This window comes from Limanda limanda, chromosome 7 (genome assembly GCF_963576545.1).
Source record: "Limanda limanda chromosome 7, fLimLim1.1, whole genome shotgun sequence".
Lineage (NCBI taxonomy): Eukaryota > Metazoa > Chordata > Actinopteri > Pleuronectiformes > Pleuronectidae > Limanda > Limanda limanda.
Genome location: NC_083642.1, coordinates 29,276,093 through 29,296,382, shown reverse-complemented (window position 1 = coordinate 29,296,382; position 20,290 = coordinate 29,276,093). Strand labels below are relative to the sequence as shown.

At 42.5% G+C, this 20,290-nt stretch overlaps 1 protein-coding gene across 1 annotated transcript; it reads right to left on the bottom strand.

The window, feature by feature from the left end:
- Positions 1 to 2,656: 2,656 nt before the first annotated feature.
- LOC133005306 (targeting protein for Xklp2-B-like) lies at positions 2,657 to 17,541 on the bottom strand. Its single transcript, XM_061074952.1, has 16 exons — positions 17,476 to 17,541; positions 17,085 to 17,207; positions 16,767 to 16,886; positions 16,498 to 16,621; positions 16,040 to 16,117; positions 15,780 to 15,875; positions 15,341 to 15,450; positions 15,027 to 15,175; positions 14,492 to 14,802; positions 6,191 to 6,410; positions 5,951 to 6,046; positions 4,264 to 4,437; positions 4,033 to 4,179; positions 3,841 to 3,952; positions 3,197 to 3,363; positions 2,657 to 2,924 (listed from the first exon to the last, which is right to left on the bottom strand). The coding sequence occupies exons 2-16, from the start codon at positions 17,191 to 17,193 to the stop codon at positions 2,814 to 2,816; spliced, it is 2,124 nt and encodes a 707-aa protein (XP_060930935.1). The 5' UTR covers positions 17,194 to 17,207; positions 17,476 to 17,541; the 3' UTR covers positions 2,657 to 2,813.
- Positions 17,542 to 20,290: the final 2,749 nt, after the last annotated feature.

Below are 20,290 nucleotides of genomic sequence, written 5' to 3'. Positions count from 1 at the left end.
TCTTGTAGTATTATTTATATTATGGTCACTTACTTTTTAATTATTTTTTCTGTATCATGGTCACTACTGTTGCAATATTACTTATAATACTTTTGTTTTCATTACAATAACACTTACATCACTCCACTTTCTCCCCAGTACCTGCTTTTGCACAGTGTCTGTTTTGCAGGTTGTTTTTTGTTTTTGTTTTCTGTATATTTTTACTCTCATTATGTGTAGTTTAGTAGTGTATATATTTTGATCTTTCTTTTTTATTGTTGCTTCGGCACTGTTATTTAAATTCTGTTTTTCTCTTTTTTGCTGTAACAAGTGAATTTCCCCGTTGTGTGGATAAATAAAGAAATCTAATCTAATGTAATCTAAAAGTTCAACACAACAAACACAGGAGCAGGTTTACAGGGTTTTATTGTCCAATCAGGTGAGGGGGGCACATGACACACAGAGCTTCTCTTCACAGCTTCTCCTTCCTCTTCTCCCTCCTTATCACATTAAATAAATGAATATCTCATCAACACATGTTACTGACTTGACTTCTTCCCTGGAGTTCCTTTGCCTTATCGTCCACATCGTGGATTATGATGGTGGATCGGGAATCAGAGATCGTGATCGTAATGGTGGATCCTGTATCGTGTTGGCATCTGATAATGGTGGTGGACCACGATCAACTTGGCAGCTGATGGCGGCAGTGGATCATGATTGTGGACTATGGTGGCATCCGATCATGATGGTGGATCCTGATCGTGGTGGCTGTTGACCAGGGACTATGATTACAACAAGCCTGCGTGATATACAATATGTCTCCTCAGATACGTTACTGACAATAATCCATCAATTCATTGACCTTCCATTATGCTACAAATTGTTTATTCTAATCAATTCTGCAAATACACTTATCTTTCTGATGTTCTCCATTACACGTGGCATCTATTGCACTTCTGTCCGTCCTGGGAGAGGGATCCCACACATGTGTTTTTCTTTTGTTAGTTTTTCCTTACTCTTGTTGAGGGTTAAGGGCAGAGGATGTCACACATTGTTAAAGCCCTATGAGACAAATTGTGACTTGTGAATATGGGCTAAAAATACAATTTGATTGATTGATAATTGGTTGGCACGTGTTCGGGTGATTTTCACCCAACGTTAGTGATAGAGGGTAAAATATTTGTTGAATATGATATAAATTGTAAATGATGCAGGGAGACTGTTAGTGATGGTGTTAATAATTGAACATTAGTGTTCTAGGGTTGAGGTTAGATTTAAAACGTTCCCTTTTATGAAGGTGAGTCTTGAACCACCCCTTAGATATGCTGCTATAGGTCTAGACTGATGTGGGAACTCCCATCATGCACTGAGCACTTCTCCCCTTCTTTCTGTCTCTGCCCCACATTTATTTATTGAACTATATGTCACTAACTTTGTGTTTTTCCCCTCGTATAGTCTCTTCCTCTCTCTGCAGGTAACTCCTCTCAGTCCAACTGGTCGAGGCAGATGTTTCTGACTTCAAACAGTAGATACACAGGCAGCAGGTGATGTAAGAGCATCATGTATCCGTTATAGGGATCAACTCAAATGTGATGGTTCACTTTAAAAACTTTTCAAAAGAGTGGCTTCATGCACACTGAGGTCATTTTCACGCACTGAGGTCAGTGTTTGCTGTGACCCAGAAAACACTGTAGATGATTTCAATTTAATGTTAAACTGCTTCACATCCAGTTGCTATCTGACATTGTTCCCTTAAAAAGTTCAGTGTGTATGATATGTATTAGCAGAAATTGAATATAAAATAATCTTAGTGATGTTTTCATTAGTGTGTTTCACCTAAATTGCACAAACAGTTGTTTTCTTTATCGTAGAATAGGACCTTTATATATAATACTTTATCAAGAGCGGGTTCTCTCTGCAGAGATCGCCATGTTTTTACAGGTTCTCCTTCATGTTTAGAAAGGGAAGGGTGAGGGGTATTCAGCTGCAACATGCAACTTCACCAATAGATGCCATTAAAATGTACACATTGACCTTTTAATGACAACTTCATTTATAAAGAACTTACAGATACAAATGGAACAGTAAAATACTGAAGTACATAAATAGATAAGACTAATACTAGCCGGCACCAAGTAATTCATTAAGAAGCTTACTGAGAAAAGTAATGTCCGAGATGTCTGACAATTCAGTCCAGAGCCTTGAGGCCCTGATGTATAACACTGCCTCTTTAGTTTTCAGTCCAGATTGAGGAAGTCACAGTAGAACCTGGCCTGAAGATCACAAGCTGTGCAAAGGTTAATAGAGAATAATAAAAATAAAATCTGAGATGCAGCTTGGACCAGGCCACGAAGTCTGAAGAGAAAAAAAGCTTACTTTTGTATAGACTGCAATCACGTATTACCTCAGGGCGTGAGGTAACAAAAAGCATGTCTGATCATTTCAGAATCTCTGAAATGGATTTGATAATTATCCTGAGACAGTAAAATCCAAATTGGACAACCCCTTAACAATAGTTGAAATGCAAACAGACTTCAGGAGTTACAAGGGAGGGATCCCCCCTCTCAGGATGGACTGAAGTTCAATAGATGTTGCATGTAAAAGCAAATCAGCAAAATATTTAGATTGACGAGCAATAACATTACAGGTTACATCAGAAATTCTAATTAAATGTCCATAATCATGATTGATTCAACAACTTTATTAAGAGGAAGGAAAGTGTAAAACACAGCATTAAAATGTAAACACTTCATTGAAATATAAAGCTCAAGAAACTACATCAAGCTTTAATTGTTTCCAATATACAATCTATGTACAAGCACAGAGACACTGGATCACAGGCGGAAGCGATCAGAGAAGTTTGGACTTTGTGGGACTGTGAGAGGAACGTCACTCTTCTTAACCAGAACAGGTTTGAAGTGTTTGACGGGCTGAGCCTTGTGAACCTGCAGAGGAGAAGGAAAGAGGGTCACACACACACACACAGACACAGACCATCTGATACAGCAGCATAGAAGTCATTGAGTAAAAACACAACATTCAAACTGCTAATTGGTTTTAATGCAGAGGCTCGTCCATGCATCTGATTTTTAAAACATGTTGAATCTATTAACAAATTAGTCACACAATGGTAGGATAACAATATACAGCTACACTGTTGTCTCGTACTATTTTCCCTCATCTCCTCTCAATGAATGGTGTCGTGTTTGAAAGTGACCTGTTCTTGCCGCAGCCTGGTGATCTCCTCATTTTCTCGCTGCTCCTCCTCTCGTCTCTGCTCCTCCTCCATGAGCTCCCTGAGAGCCTCCTTCTCGCTGACCAGTCGCTCGTACTCCTGGCGCTCCCGAGCGCGTCGCTCTGTCGACAGCTCAAATTTCTCCACAGCTGTGGAAGAGTGAGGGACTTAAAGGAACAGTGACCGATATCGTCAAGATGACATGAGCACAGTGAGTTCACAATAGTGAAGGGGGCTCGGAGCAGGAGGCTGCAGCTGCTTCACCGTCACAGACAATGTTCAATACCTGATCATGTGATCAAATTATAATCAGGCCTTAAGCATGACGCTGCGATCAACAACAATATTTTCCAATACTAATACAAACTGTTAGAAACTTCCAATTTCGTTTGAACTATAATGTTTCCACTGATCAGATAACAAAACTCACAGAGATCAGTTGGAGTAAAAAAAAAATTTGATTGTGATGAAGAGTTAGGACTGAAGAGGTTGTGTCTTCAGTAAAGAACTGACTCAGCTCCTGTGAGATCATCACTCCACCTGATAGGAACAGAGTCCAGTGGAAACTCTACATGTAGCTCCATCAGGCTCTTGGTGAAGAGGAGAAAATGAAATGTTAGTCCTACCTGCTGCAGCTCGCTCTGTCTTCTTGGGCTGGAAAGCTTCTTTATGAGTGACGGTGTTGGGTCTGGCTTTGAATATTGCCGCTTCCTCCTGTTGCTTCTGCTCTTCTTTCACCTGCAAGGCACAGAGATTGTGTGTGAATGTTGTGAAGAATAAAAGGTGCTTGTGTGCGTTCAGAGGCAGATCCATCATACCATCAGCTCCCAGCGACTGTTCTTCACAGAACCACGTTCATCCAGGAGAAGTCTGAAGGGCTCCGGCTTTGTGGCCTCCAGCTTCTTCTTTTCAGGGAGATGCACAGACTCAAAGTCTGGCAGCGGCTGGGCCTTGAACTGGGGGACCTGAAACATTCAGAGGACAGTGATTGAAAACTTGCTCCAAGACATCCAGCATAAAGACACAGCGGCTGAGGAAGTGAGACTCACCTCTTCATTCCTCTTCTCTTCCAGCCTCTTTTCTTTCATTGCCATCCTCTCTCGCTCCCTCTCGTCAAAGGAGAAAGGACAGACCTCCACATGGTGGTGCTCTGGGAGCCGCGGCTGGAAGGGGAGGCCAAAGTGTGGCACTGGGGGGGGCTTGATTGGTGACGGCTGTTTTACCTACAAGGGACAAAAGCAGGTTTAGGTTCTGCGCAGGCAGAGGAGTTTGTTACAGTTGGTGCTGCAAGCATTGGTTAATATCAATTACTCTGTTCAGTTTTCGATTTTAATTTGTATCTTTTAAGAACAGAAAACACTGAAAATATGTTTTAAATTACTGAGAGCAAAAGGTGATGGCCTTTTGTTTAACCACTTTAAATTCATACTTTGACATTTCTGAACCTAAACAGATTCAAACATCTCCAAGGTACTTGCCAAGTGCTGGGAACTACTATATGCAGCATATTATCTGCAGACCTGAAGATTACAGTTTGATGCCATGCTTTAGGGTAAGTGCTCCTTATTGTGTCAGCGACCAAAGAGGTCATGATGAATGATTGGTTAATCCAAATCAGGTGTAGATTCAATCCCTAAATAGTATTGATTGCAAGAGTGAATGCAATATATGACCTCATTATCTGACGCATCACATCAAGTCACACTTAAGTGACACTTAATAAAAATGATTTGCCATGATTCTTTCCCAACGGGTGTTGAAACACTTCATCTTCAAATTAAATACCTACAGAGAAATATTGGATCATAATCACGATTATGTTGGAGTATATTGAAATCACGATTATGCAGTATTTCTCTCCAAAAAAACACTTTGTAACTGATACATTTCCCCTTAAAAAATGTCAAAAACAAGTAGAGAACCGCGGGCTGACGGCGCGTAGAAATGCGGGTCCGGTGTGAACAGCCAGACGGGTGCATGCTTTACAAATGGCGCTGCGCTTCAGCGCCCGGTGTAAACCCAGCGTTATCTGGTTCACTGAGCTGGGTATCATCACTAATCTAACCCTCATGGCATTTTTCACATTAGAATAATTGCTACTCACCTATGGCCAGGTGGAGTCTGTGACCGAAACATTGGAGCCTCAACCATCCACCTCTGTACCCCTCTCCCTCTTACACCTGTCCCTTTTCTCTGCTCACCCCAACCAGTCGAGGCAGATGGCCGTCCACATAGAGTCTGGTTCTAGAGATTTCTTCCAGTTAATGAGGTTTTTTTCTTTCCTGTTGCCAAGATGCTGCTCATTGTGGGAACTTTTGGGTTTCTGTATACTTTTTCTAGGCATCAACCTTACTATGTAAAGTGCATTGAGATAATGTACATGATGATTTGGGACTATCAATAAAATGTTATTTAATATTGTCCGTCATTTTAATTTGAGACTTTTTCATGACCTGCAGAAACTCTGTCTGGTTACTTGAGCTAAACTACATTTTATAGACATCTGAACTAGAATTACCATCCCTCAGACCACTTCTCCCAACTGCACTTATATCATTGTGGATAGCCCTGGAATAGTAGACACATGCATGCTGAATAATGTCATGACCAACACACATGCACGATATTTGTCCTGGTTATTTGTTGTGGATATGTGAAATATTCTTTGTGAATATCCAGTAAAGCCAATAAATGTTAAAGTTGCTTTCCATACAAGACAAAGAAATGTGTCCTTACTTCCTCGACCTTGCGATCCACACGAACCCTCTTCTTCAGAGAAAAAGCTGGAGACTCTGGAACAGTTGGATGCAGAACTTTCCTTTCTGGCACTCCCTGTTGACAGGAGGAAATCGATTTTACTACGTTTATTTATGGAAAGAACCTTAAAAGCTCCATGTTGTCAGTACAAAACCCCAGCTAGTTTAATGTGAAGCCAGTAGCCGACATTGAAGTGTCAGCAGCAGGTTTCAAACTCACCACGACTCCTTCCAGGATCCTTTTGGGCAGAGGCTGGCATTTAAAGGTGTGTGGCCTCTCTTCTTTCTCAGAATTCTTAGAAATCTGTCTCTCCTGGAGCCTTTTATCAATCTGCAGCTCGAAGCCTTCAGGTACTGTGGGTTCCTTCACGGCTGGCTTCTTCAAATGCTCTGCACCTTCCAGTACTTTCCTGTTTAGCTCCAGAGCCTTGAATTTAAACCTAGGAATAGAACATAAGATGATTAATTATTGCCCATGAGACTCAATGATGCTCTTTCCAATCGATAATAAACTTGAAACACCAACAGCGTTAGACATTAAATAAAGCCTGAGCCGTCAGACACTTTAAGACAGGGTGTCAGCTCAGTATTTGTAGCTTGAACTTTGATCGTTACCATTAGATTGCAGCCTCATCAGTCAGTCTGTCCCCCCTGCCTAATATTTGCCAAGAAAGACTGCATAATACCTCTGCAACAATGTGGCTACCGGCCAGGAGCTTTGTATTTATCTGCCTTACCTCGATATCTTCATCACCCATCGACGAAACAGCGCTTGTTGTAATACAAGCTGGGGTTCAGCGTGCATAGTTTGCATCTGAGCAGCAGTGTCAAGTGAAAAGTCAGTGCTATAAGGGACAAGAGTAGTAAATGCGAGCAGTTGCCGGTAGAGTTGCACCTTGAGTCCAACCTCACATGTAAAGGCCGGCGCATGCTTCTGCGTTTTCAGTGGCCCGCAAGCGCAAGAGCCCTATACGGAAAAGCTCCGCAAGCCTAACGCAGCCCGCAAAGCTGTGATTGGTCTGCCAACTACATCCTTTCCGGAGTCTTATTTCTGGTTTAATGCCCCATAATACCGACAGAAACCACGGAAGATTTAGAATAACGAATATGGACCAAATAGAAGAGCGTTTGGCAGAAGAGATCCGAAACTATGACCACTACTATAACCCGTCACTGACTGGCGGATTTGTCCGCCAGAAAAAGGCTATGAGGAGCCGCAGTGGCGATGTAAATAAGGGTCGACGACGACTGCCACACACAAAGAAGGGCCGACTCCGACAAAAAACATTACTCCTAGTGGTCTCCTTACTCCTTACGTCTAGTGGTCTGGCGTGAATTGCTTTGCATCAAGCGCAACCCTTGGGGAACCATAAATTAAAACGAGTCCGTCGACACAGCTGCGTGAAAAGCCGCAGACGCCGTTGCAGAAGCATGCGCCGGCCTTAAGGCAGCAAGACAACGATTTAGAGCCATTTACTTACTGAGTTGAGTCTCAGGGTGCGAGCGTGTTAAGCCAGCTCAGCCAGTGCAAGCACCTCCAGTAGAGCCAGAGACACCAGTTAAGGCAGGGGTGGGCAAACTTTTTGACTCGCGGGCCACAATGGGTTCTAAATTTGACAGAGGGGCCGGGCCAGGAACAGATGGATGTAGTGTTTTTGTGAACTAATATAAGTGACATGGAAAAATCATTACATGAAAGGATTTTGCCTTTACCAAGTAGCAAAGCACTTATTTGCAAGGCCATTTAACAAAAACTTGCCTTCAGAGAAAGGCTTGCTAGCCTTTGCTATTTAGAATGCCCTCCAAAAAACATGCCTTGGTAGAGGACTCTTTAATCGCAGTTTGTCTGTTGTCTGTGAAAAAAAATGTTGTAGAGTCTGTAAATTAGTCGCCAACCTCTGAGCTGCAGCCACCCGTTCTTGCGTTGACTGCTTGCTAGCGTAGTTAGCATGCTTCGTAGCAAAGTGACGGCTGATGTTGTACTCCATGAAAACTGCAACAGTTTTTCGGCATTTCAGGCATACAGCCTTCGATTGGACTTCAGTGAAAAAGTATTTTGTTGTCGACTCCGTGTTAAACACTCGGCAAGCCTTGTCCACTTTTCGTTTCCTTGATCCTCTCATTTTACAGAAGGGCTCACAGGGCAAAGGGAAAAAGTGAAGGGAGATCATGTGCCCTTTTGAGCCCTATACACCACACTCCCGGGCAAATTTAATGTAGCTGACGCTTTTATCCAAAGCGACTTACAATAAGTGCATTCAACCCCGAGGGTTCAAACCCAGAACAACAAGAATCAAGAAAGTACGATTTCTTCAAAAATAAAGCAAAACTATAAAGTGCTATAAGTAGGTGCCATTTAAGTGCTACTTAATTGTTAGTTTCCAATTTTTTTTTTAATTTGGACAAGTTCGGCAGGCCGGATTTTAAAGCCCAACGGACCGTATACGGCCCGCGGTCCGTACTTTGCCCATGTCTGAGTTAAGGTGTCAAGCACTTCATGCACTTTAGTTTTCACATTTTGCCCTCCCTGCTGCTCTGATGGACTTTTCTCTGTCTGGAAAAAGTTGTAGGATTTATGTCAGCAGCTCAAAATGTATTTTATGTTACTGAGTCATTCTGTGTCACCTGTCTTTAGCACCGTCACAGATATTAATGAACCTTTTCGTGTTGATTTAGTCACATGAGAAAAAAGGAACTTCATGCTTTTCTTAATTAAAAAGATATAAGCTAACAACCCTTGACTTTTAGTGGGGACTCTTATTTCTAATTCCATATTCATGTTAGGGCTGTGCAATTATTTGAATTTCAATAGTGATCTTGATTTTTGGGTCAAACGATCTCCAAACTAATATAATCGAGTTGAAACAATTTATTTGGCATTTTTCGTTGTATGGTAGGCCAAGAGATTTTCTAAAAGAAAATCAGTCAACGCCGCCCTGCTGAGTGCTGACTGGCACTCACTCTCAAGCAGCTGTAAAGTGAAGGAGGCGAGTTGTGTGTGTGTGGTGACCGGCGGTATTTATAATGGCAGAGGGAGGGCAGCCGTGTTTGATCGACAAAAAGGGTATAAAAAGTTCTCTTGTATGGGAACACTTCGGATTCGAAGAATCCAACAAGGAGCAGCACCACACAATGTAGCGGCCACGCCGATTCTCCAGTTCACACTAGGGGTGTCACGATACCAAAAATTCAGTAGTCGGTGCCAATACCATTAAAATAACACGATTCTCGATGCCAATTTCGATAGCACGGTAAAAAAAGGATTTTCTAAGATTCCAAAAGTGCATTCTTTGGATGTTGTTAATGTCATATATATGGTAGTTTAATCTGCTTGCGCATATACTGTGGGTTATACGGTAGTTGCTGACGCATGTGAGTGACGTATGTGAGTGACGCATTGTTGTGAGACACGTTATGCATTAAAGCGAGCTTAGCATTGATTTACAGTTAATATGAATCAGAACTCACCTTGAATTCTTCAAACAAATCCGGATGACGGTCTTCCAGGTGCTTTGCTAAATTGGAAGTATTACCTCCCTTGGTCTGAAGACCACGGTAGCATCGTTTGCATAATGCCTTGTGCGGATTAATGATAACGCCACGGTCATCTGCCTCAAAGGCAAAGTACTTCCATACACAAATCTTTGTGCCATTTTTTTCAACAAGTCGAGGTGGGGCGATCGCTGCAGCCGCAGTTTAGGGCTGCAACTAACGACTATTCTGATAGTCGATTAGTCACCGATTAATCGACTAATCGGATTATGAATGACACAAATTATCAATTGCTCTTATTTAGCAAGCAGCTTTTAAATTTAGCTTGAGGTTGTTCGAGGCATGTGATGACTGAAAATAAAGGCAATAAATATTGATACTTCATTAAAAAAAAATGCCTTTTAATAAACTTTGTTTCATATAAGGGTACTGTTACAAGGACAGGCAAAGTGCTAATAAAACAAATAAATTAAAAATCAAGTATTCATTTTTCCTGTTAACAAAAATGACAGGGAAAGTAACAGCAATAAAAACAACAAACGAAACTACAGTCTTCTTCTGATTAAATAATTGTGATTAAACAAAGACGTTTGTCAGGCAATAGGATAACATAACGCTTTTAAACTCGTTAATAAAAAGTTTAAACCATATTTTTGTAATGGATGCTAGAATCCTGCGCGCAGGTATATACGTTTATATATAACATCTGACGGAGGCGAGTCCGCATCGTCTCCGTTACGAAGTCACACGTGACTCCTCCTCCTCACATGGGCGTGTCATGCTTCCATGCAGAGCAGGTCCTCTGTACAGATACTGCAGGTAGTTTTTTTCGGGCTGTTAAGGGTGAAGTTCTCCGGAACTTTTTACTTTCTGGTGCGCGATGCTGCTGCAGCGGAGGACGCCATTGGACCGTGTTTTTACGCTATTGCACATGCGCGACTTTCAGAGATAGGAAGGAAGCGAGATGGCTCACTCCTCTGCTGCTTTCATCAGCACCTCCGGTAAAACGCCGTTTAGATCAACTGCACGGCACGAAAAACACGTGCTGTGACGTAACCAACGAATCATCGACGAGTAAATTCGTCGGCGACTATTCCTGTCATCGATTTTTGTCGACGATGTCGACTAATCGTTGCACCCCTATTGCAGTTGCCATCTTGGTTTTCTTAATGTAAACCTCGACTGGAACACTCTGAAGCGTATACTGCCCTCATCAGTTCCAGAAGAGGTGCAGCACCGATGCTAACAGCTGGCATCGGCGCTCAAAAAAATGGGCATCGGCGCTGTTTTGTTATTTGAGCATCGAAAGGTATCGTAAGTATCGGTTCTCGTGACATCCCTAGTTCACACCGGACCCGCATTTCTCTGCACCGGTCAGCCCGCGATTCTCCGCTTGTTGTTGTATGCAACCCGTTCAATGTAGGGGTTTGGGGGTAAATGATGATGGTCTTCATAGCCATCCCCCACCCCTCTCTGTCTATGTCTGTCTGTCTGCTTGTGTGCTTGTAGTGGGGGGGACCGATGGGGACATTAAATGTTGAGAGTAGGGCTGGGCGATATGGGAAAAAATGTTATCACGATATGTTTTTCCATATTGATCGATCTCGATTCTTAACACGACATGTAGTTTTTGATCAGTTTCCTGAAGCCGCCCCTCTCCACTGAGCTCAGGGGCATCATATCTGTAGGTAAGCAATAAGTAATAGCGCTCGTTATATTTTTTCCCCGCTTCGATTGTTTTCATATGGGGCAATGGCTGCAAAACACGACTGGATGGACTGTTGTTTTGCTAACATAGCATCGCTAACGTTAGCGATGCTAACGGGAGACGTAGTGGTCTTGCCTGTCTCTTTGTTTGGTGTCGTGCAAACTTGAGCCCACAGAGTCCAACTCTCTGTGTAATCACTGGGATGGTGCCGCCTCAGGTGATTGAAAAGGTTTGTGGTGACCGGCTTCGTCTGCTCCTCGTCCTTTTAGCCGTATCCAAACCACGTCCACACAACTGACGTCGCGTTACGCTTTTTTTCGAAAATGTCTTCGGTTCCGGGTGATGTAGTGATGTCGCTCTCACATTCGGCATTATTTTCGCTGTCCCCGACTTCAGTTTCACTCATTTTTTCAACTTCGTTCTCTCTTGTTCTCTCTCTCGCAACTGCAGCAGCGCTCACGATGGGAAGGGGGCGTGTCGTGTCCTAACTGCAGACGGCAGCCGGCAGACTCCGACACTGTTGTTGCGCTTACTTTTGCCACGTGAGATCGAATACATGTCACGAGGAGATAATCGAAATCGTTAAAAATTTTATCGCGATCCCGAATCGAGATCGAAAAATCGTCCAGCCCTAGTTGAGAGGAAATTTCAAAGTTCTCAGTTACAAAGTGTTTTTTGGAGAGAAATACTGAATAAATGCATCATGTTTTCAAACTCAAAATTAATAGTTTGAATAATCGTGATTTCAATATTGTCCAAAATAATCGAGATTATGATTTTTTTCCATAATCGAGCAGCCCTAATACATCTTAACAGTATTCCATCTCAACATAAAAATAATACCATTGATCAGTCCACCTTCATAAGGTTACGTCAGTCCAGGCATCTCTGTGTCTCAGTATGCTATGACAGCAAACCAGATGATAACGATTCATCTACAGAAGGCAACATTTACAGTTTAACACTGTTTGCTCATAATATACACGACTGTCTCAGAAAATTAGAATATTGTGATAAAGTTCTTTATTTTCTGTAATGCAATTAAAAAAACAAAAATGTCATGCATTCTGGATTCATTACAAATCAACTGAAATATTGCAAGCCTTTTATTCTTTTAATATTGCTGATTATGGCTTACAGCTTAAGAAAACTCAAATATCCTATCTCTAAATATTAGAATATCATGAAAAAGTATACTAGTAGGGTATTCAACTAATCACTTGAATCGTCTAATTAACTCGAAACACCTGCAAGGGTTTCCTGAGCCTTGAAAAACACTCAGCTTGGTTCAGTAAACTAAATCACAAGTATGGGGAAGACTGCTGATCTGACTGCTGTCCAGAGGACCATCATTGACACCCTCCATCAGGAGGGTAAGACACAAAAAGAAATTTCTCAAAGAGCAAGCTGTTCACAGAGTGCAGTTTCAAAGCACATCCACAAAAAGTCTGTTGGAAGGGGGAAATGTGGCAGGAAACGCTGCACAACCAAGAGAGATGACCGCAGCCCTAACCGCATTGTGAAGAAGGGTCGCTTCCAGAATTTGGGGGAGCTTCAAAGACAGTGGACTGAAGCTGGAGTCCAGGTATCAAAAGCCACTGTTCACAGACGTGTCCGGGAAAGGGGCTACAATAGCCGTATTCCCATGGTCAAGCCACTTCTGAACTCAAGACAACGGAAGAAGCGTCTGACTTGGGCTATGGAAAAGAAGCACTGGGCAGTTGCAGAGTGGTCCAAAGTCCTCTTTTCAGACGAAAGCAAGTGTTGTATTTCATTTGGAAGTCAAGGCGCCAGAGTCTGGAGAAAGGCTGGAGAGGAGCAAAATCCAAGTTGCTTGAAATCCAGTGTGAAGTTCCCACAGTCAGTGATGGTTTGGGGAGCCATGTCAGCTGCTGGTGTTGGTCCACTGTGTTTCATCAAGTCCAGAGTAAATGCAGCTGTGTACCAAGAGATTTTAGAGCACTACATGCTTCTGTCTGCTGAAAAGCTCTATGGAGATGAGGATTTCATTTTCCAGCATGATCTGGCACCTGCCCACAGTGCCAAAACCACCAGTAACTGGTGTACTGACCATGGCATTACTGTCCTCGATTGGCCTGCCAATTCCCCTGACCTGAACCCCATAGAGAATTTGTGGGGTATTATGAAGAAGAAGCTGAAAGACACCAGACCCAACAATGCAAATGAGCTAAAGGCCGCTGTTGAAGCATCCTGGGCATCCATAAACCCTAAGCAATGCCACAGGCTGATTGCCTCCATGCCCCGCCGCATTGATGCAGTAATCCGTGCAAAAGGATTCCCAACCAAGTACTGAGTGCATTAATGGACATTTTCAAATGTTTGATTTTGTTTTGCTGTTATAAATCTTTTTTTTACTTGGTCTGAGGAAATATTCTAATTTTTTGAGATAGGATTTTTGAGTTTTCTTAAGCTGTAAGCCATAATCAGCAATATTAAAAGAATAAAAGGCTTGCAATATTTCAGTTGATTTGTAATGAATCCAGAATGCATGACATTTTTGTTTTTTTTAAATTGCATTACAGAAAATAAAGAACTTTATCACAATATTCTAATTTTCTGAGACAGTCCTGTATACTGGACCATGACCATCTGGAGGAGGAAGTGGAGGGACTAATAAATTACTGAGCCATGGCACTGTGATCCATCTAAATTAATTCATCTTTTCATACAGTTCTCAAGTTTTAAAAATGCTTTCACAGGTTGCCACGTTTCTTAGCCATTTTCAGACGTAACCTGCGGATATAGTCAGGAGAGATGGGTCCGGACTTTACCCGCAGTTTGCTTTTCACATATGCACAACACAGCGGGAGGTTCATAACAGCCATAAAATCTTTCGCATTATTTAGGTGAGAGGTGGTGTGGCCGGGTGCAGCAGACTGGAAGTCTTATTCATTCTGCTGCAGAGATCACACGAATTTCTTGATAACACACAGACACCGGTGTGAGCTCACATCACCACAACTCTCTAGACTTTTTCATTGGTGTCGTCTATGTTCATGACATCCCTTTTTCACTGAGGCATATTTGTTATCTTTTTGTAATTAGAATCAACATCAACCACACTCACTCGCTGGGAATCCAGCAGGGGTTCTCACATCGAATACACCTGACTTTCCGCGGACTTAATATCCGGGGGCCAGGTGGACAAAGTTCAAAGATTTGCGTTCAAAGATGGACATCATCAGGAGAACGTGTGGAGAATCTCTGGAGTTCAATTCATGTCTGAAAGCAGCTCTAGTATAACCACCAGTTTAAGAAAGTGACAAAGACGTGACGGTGTGATGAAGAACAGGCTCTTACTTGTGAAGTTGGTCTACCTCTTCAGCCTCCAGCTCAGCACTGCTTTTCACAGTAGTGGGCCGGCTCCTCTGGCGAGTCATCAGGTGTGGGGTATGAGGTTGGGTGAGCTTCAGCTGGTCGCCCTTCACTGGATGTGGCCCCCTCTCTTGACTCTGGCGACTACGCAGATGGTAGCGGTCAGGGGTTCGTTTTTGGTACTGCTCAATCTGCTGAGCCATGGGCACATAGGCTCCTGACCCCTCCACCTTTCTCTTGTTGCCCGTCGACAAGTTGAAGGGTTTGGGTATAGTGGCACCTTTCATGGCCTTTACCTTTAAAAAAAGAAAAAAAAAAGTATAAACAAATGTTTAAAATAGGGTAGTTTGAAGTGTTTTTATTATTTCTCATTTGTTTGCTTTCAGACAATCATATTACTGCTCATCACATTACAAATTAACTCTAGTTCTATAGAGACAGGATGAGCTGAAGACAATTAAGGCAACAAAATCTGAGTATATTCAGAATTTGGATCTGGTTGATCATATGAAGAACTTACTGGGGAGGAAGGCTTGCGAAGCTGACTGATGAAGTCCACTTCTTTATCTGCTGTACTGGATGAAGTAGTCGCCTTAATGCGGTTGTCTGTGGTGAAATTGAATTCTTTAGGCACAGTCGTGGACAGGGTCACCTTCTTCGGGGGTGGATCTGAAATAACAGTGACACAGATTTCTTTCAAGAAGCAAAGTGAACCTTGATCCCATTTAACAGTCATTTTCAAATGGCACCAACCAACAGCTCGTTATTCAGCACATTGAACACTGAACTGAATTAACTGCAGCCACACAAAGTCAGTCACTAATATCCACTCACTGCCAGCCAGAGCAGCTTTGTAGCTGGCCTCGTTCTGTCTGCGGTGCAGAGCCACTTCATTCTGGAGGATCCTGATGCGCTCCATCTCCTGATCTTCAGAGCTGCACAGCCTGTTTAACACATCAGCAAACATCTCAGTCTCATTTGAAGTCAAATCTCCACTTCTATACATTCAATACTATGAAGACTCTTAAGATTGAGCTGAGTTGATCTCATTATACTTTTCTACAGACTTCTGTTTAAGAGTAGACAAAACCATCCTGACAGATTCTGCATGTATATTTAAGAAAGTTCTAGTTCAAGCATATAAATCGACTCGAGACAAAATCACCATGTTCAACCACCATGGCCCTGAAGTAACTGAGACCCGTAGCAGTTACATCAGTCCCTTCAGGATGCTTTAAAATCACACAGATAGTCTGAGTACAAGTCTTCTTACTCTGTCTTCCCAGTCTTAGGTGCAGTCCTGGAATTTGTGTGTCTATTTCTGCGGAGGACACTACTGGATTTTCGAGCTGGTTTGGCAACAGGACTCCTTAAACAGAAAAGCAGCAGTAGAAAACATGAATGAAACGCAACCAAAAAGGGGATACAAAGTGGGGGAGCCGACAAGGCATCACAATCATTTGTAAACATGCAAGAACTATTAGTACTGAATCTATAAAGGTCTTGGGATGAAATGACAATCATGACACTTACTGTTTGGATTTCTTTGATGGTGGTGCAGCTGACTGTGTTGGAGCTGAACCGGTTGTTGTCACTTTACGTTTTGAAATCCTAAAATGAGGGGGGAAAATAAGATTACAAATTGAATCACATAAAAAGTACAGAGATGCCAACAACTTAATCTCCAGTTCCCCAAACATCTGATTGTGCATTTACCATCTCCCCTGTATGGGACTGAGAGTCAACGCAACTTTAAACAAAGCACAAACAAGCAGAACATTAAACCTTTGGCCTCTGTGCTTGTGCTTTGTCACATGTTTAATTCAGTCTTGCCATTGGATGCTTAAACAAATGTATTATCCGATGCCTCAAGAGCGTGCAAGAATAAAGCTGCAGACTCCAGCACCAGTTTCATTTGTTGCACTGTGCAGCTCGTGGCAGCACACTTCAATCTCACTGTAGTGCATGTGTAGCCATAACTAGAACCGCACCTGCTTGGCTGGGCAGGGGGTTGATTCGCCGTCCTCCTCTTTGGTCGGCCATTAGTCTGAGTCACAGTTTCAGCTCCCCAGGATGTGACAAGGTTTGGAGGTGGAGATGTGGATGTGCCAGGACCTGGAACATTAATCAATCCACATGGATTCACATTGACCAAGTCATGAGGACAGAGAATAACAGAAGACCAGAGGAACGCACACCACCTTAGCAGAAAATAAGGAGTGCATCCTTGGTACTTGGCTATAATGCAAAGTTAACTGACCACTGTCTACGTCCGTCTGGACTTGAGGAATCACGATGGCTTTGGGCAGGTTGGGTGTATTGCTTTTTATAAAGGGCCAGTCAGGTCTTAGAGGTGTAGTAAGGCCCCCGACCTGTTGTTCTGCATGTGAGACACAGAGAAAGCAGATGTGAACTCAAACATGTAGGTTAAAACACTTTCATAATAGTTAGTCTTTCATACAGACTGTTTACACCCTCCACAGAGGAAAACAGAGTTCAGCTGGTCAACAAAGGTCCAACAAGTGTTATCTACCGTCTGAGGAGGTCAATGTTAAACTGCAGTCACACTGAGACTCACCGAACCACTGATCATCACTGTCGTTATTCTCCAGCTCCTTCAAGTCGACGACGTGGGACGGAGCATCGAACTCGTATCGTGCATCGGAGCCAGAGTCTCTTTCCGCCATTACTCAACACGAAGCTTTAGAAAACATACATTATAATCACTTAAACTGCGTCAACATGTGTTTAACCACCAGTAACAGTTTCTTCGTAAGACCTGTAGGGTTCATGTTATGGAAGAAGCAAATGGCTAACGCTAGCTTAGCTTAAACATTAGCTGCTTCAGACGCGTCAGGTCGTTAAACGAACCAAAGACTCACACACGTTCAGCATCGATTCAGTCATTTGATCAGAGATCAGCTTGAATTCACAGTTTCACTGAATATGAAAGAGGAGTTGTAACTTACCGACACTCTTTTCTCTGAGCGTTCGGACTTGGAGCGCTGCGCCGAGGGATGTCACGTTAGCTTTTAAATTGAATCTGACCAATAACTGACGTCCTGTTCATCAACTCGTCGCTCATTGGTTCATGAAAGCCAACTTCCTGTGACCTGGCCACGTGATCACCGCGGCTTGTATACAGAAATGAGGACACGTCTTTTCCCTCTTTATTGAAATAGACACAAACAATAACAAAGAGCACATAGTGTAGACTAGATCTGAGGTCTTCAACAGGGGGTCCGCGACCCCTAGGGGGTCCGCGGAGGTACTGCAGGGGGGTCGCGAAATCTTTGGTTGGTTAGACAATTCTTTTAATTAAATTTTTTTTTTTATTTTTATTTTTTCACGAATTTAAATGTCTTTCAATACACATTAACATGCATCCAACATATTGTGAGGCTGATTTGACCCTCTGCCTGACAACCTCCATCCATCCAAGATTAGATAAATTGTGTGCTACCCATCAGGGTCCGACATCTCACTAATGTGGGAGTATGTGTGCCATCCACAGATAGCTTGAGGATTCACTGTCTTTTCTACATGTATGTTTAAAATAAAAACATGAATCTGTGAATTACTTTAATAGCTCAGTGTTGTACGCAAGATGTACAGTGGTTACAGAAAGTATTCAGACCCCTTTAAATATTTCACTGTTTGTTACATTGCATCAATTTGCAAACATTTTTGCAAATTTATTAAAAAGAAAAACTGAAATATCACATGGTCATATGTATTCAGACCCTTTGCTGTCACACTCATATTTAACTCACATGCTGTCCATTTCTTCTGATCCTCCTTGAGATGGTTCTACTCCTTGATTGGAGTCCAGCTGTGTTTAATTAAACTGATTGGACTTGATTAGGAAAGGAACACAACTGTCTATATAAGACCTTACAGCTCACAGTGCATGTCAGAGAAAATGAGAATCATGAGGTCGAAGGAACTGCCCATGGAGCTCAGAGACAGAATTGTGGCAAGGCACAGATCTGGCCAAGGTTACAAAATAATTTCTGCAGCACTCAAGGTTCCTAAGAGCACAGTGGCCTCCATAATCCTTAAATGCAAGAAGTTTGGGACGACCAGAACTCTTCCTAGACCTGGCCGTCCAGCCAAACTGAGCAATCGTGGGAGAAGAGCCTTGGTGAGAGAGGTAAAGAAGAACCCAAAGATCACTGTGGCTGAGCTCCAGAGATGCAGTAGGGAGATGGGAGAAAGTTCCACAAAGTCAACTATCACTGCAGCCCTCCACCAGTCGGGGCTTTATGGCAGAGTGGCCCGACGGAAGCCTCTCCTCAGTGCAAGATATATGAAAGCCTGCATAGAGTTTGCGAAAAAACACATGAAGGACTCCCAGACTATGAGAAATAAGATTCTCTGGTCTGATGAGACCAAGATTGAACTTGTTGGCGTTAATTCTAAGCGGTTTGTGTGGAGAAAACCAGTCCCAGCTCATCACCTGCCCAATACAATCCCAACAGTGAAACATGGTGGTGGCAGCATCATGCTATGGGGGTGTTTTTCAGCTGCAGGGACAGGACGACTGGTTGCAATTGAAGGAAAGATGAATACAGCCAAGTACAGAGATATCCTGGAAGAAAACCTCTTCCAGAGTGCTCTGGACCTCAGACTGGGGCGACGGTTCACCTTCCAACAAGACAATGACCCTAAGCAGACAGCTAAAATAACAAAGGAGTGGCTTCGGAACAACTCTGTGACCATTCTTGACTGGCCCAGCCAGAGCCCTGACCTAAACCCAATTGAGCATCTCTGGAGAGACCTGAAAATGGCTGTCCACCAACGTTCAGTATCCAACCTGACGGAACTGGAGAGGATCTGCAAGGAAGAATGGCAGAGGATCCCCAAATCCAGGTGTGAAAAAGTTGTTGCATCATTCCCAAGAAGACTCGTGGCTGCACTAGCTCAAAAGGGTGCTTCTACTCAATACTGAGCAAAGGGTCTGAATACTATTGACCATGTGATATTTCAGTTTTTTCTTTTTTAATAAATTTGCAAAAATTTCTACATTTCTGTTTTTTTCTTTCAAGATGGGGTGCTGAGTGTACATCGATGAGAAATAAAATGAACTTTTTTGATTTTAGCAAATGGCTGCAATGAAACAGAGTGAAAAATTTAAAGGGGTCTGAATACTTTCCGTACCCACTGTATGTTTATAAATGGCAGTGGCATGGCCACCCTGTACCTTGCACATGTTAAAATTAAAAACATGAATATATGAACCCGTGTAATATTTGAATAGCTTAGTATTGAATGCACAATATCAGGGTAGTTATGTTTATACATGGCACTAGGCCCAGTTTAATATAAAACACAATTTTATACAATATATATAGTAGGGGGTCCCTGCTCCATCTCTCCACCTGTTTGGGGGTCCTTGGCCTGAAAAACGTTGAAGACCCCTGGACTAGATGACAGGTGTATATTCAAGGGGGATATTTGGACAAATAAAATAAACTAAACAAACACGCGCCCGCGCGTGTGCACACACGCACGCACACACACACAAACACTTATTAAACATTTTAAAATAAATTCTGCCACATGGTAGAAACCTTGTGTATTGTGTGTTAAGTGGGTCTCCTTGACCTTTGGAGAAATCGCCCATTTGATCAATTTGATTAAAATCATGACTAAGGATGCATTTCAGGACAGCCCTTATAAATGTGTTGTTACATTTTTAACATTTAGGTTACACTTATCATTCACTAAATTTGGCAATCCAGAATTCACATTAGATTCCATTAAAGTGTTTTGGATTAACTG

Coding starts and splice junctions, on each gene's coding strand:
- LOC133005306 (XM_061074952.1), bottom strand. CDS start 17,193: ATGGCGGAAAGAGACTCTGGCTCCGATGCACGATACGAGTTCGATGCT. Junction 6,411..14,491: donor GAGGTAGACCAACTTCACAA/GTAAGAGCCTGT, acceptor TTCTATTCCTAG/GTTTAAATTCAAGGCTCTGG. Junction 3,364..3,840: donor GACAGAGCGAGCTGCAGCAG/GTAGGACTAACA, acceptor ACTCTTCCACAG/CTGTGGAGAAATTTGAGCTG.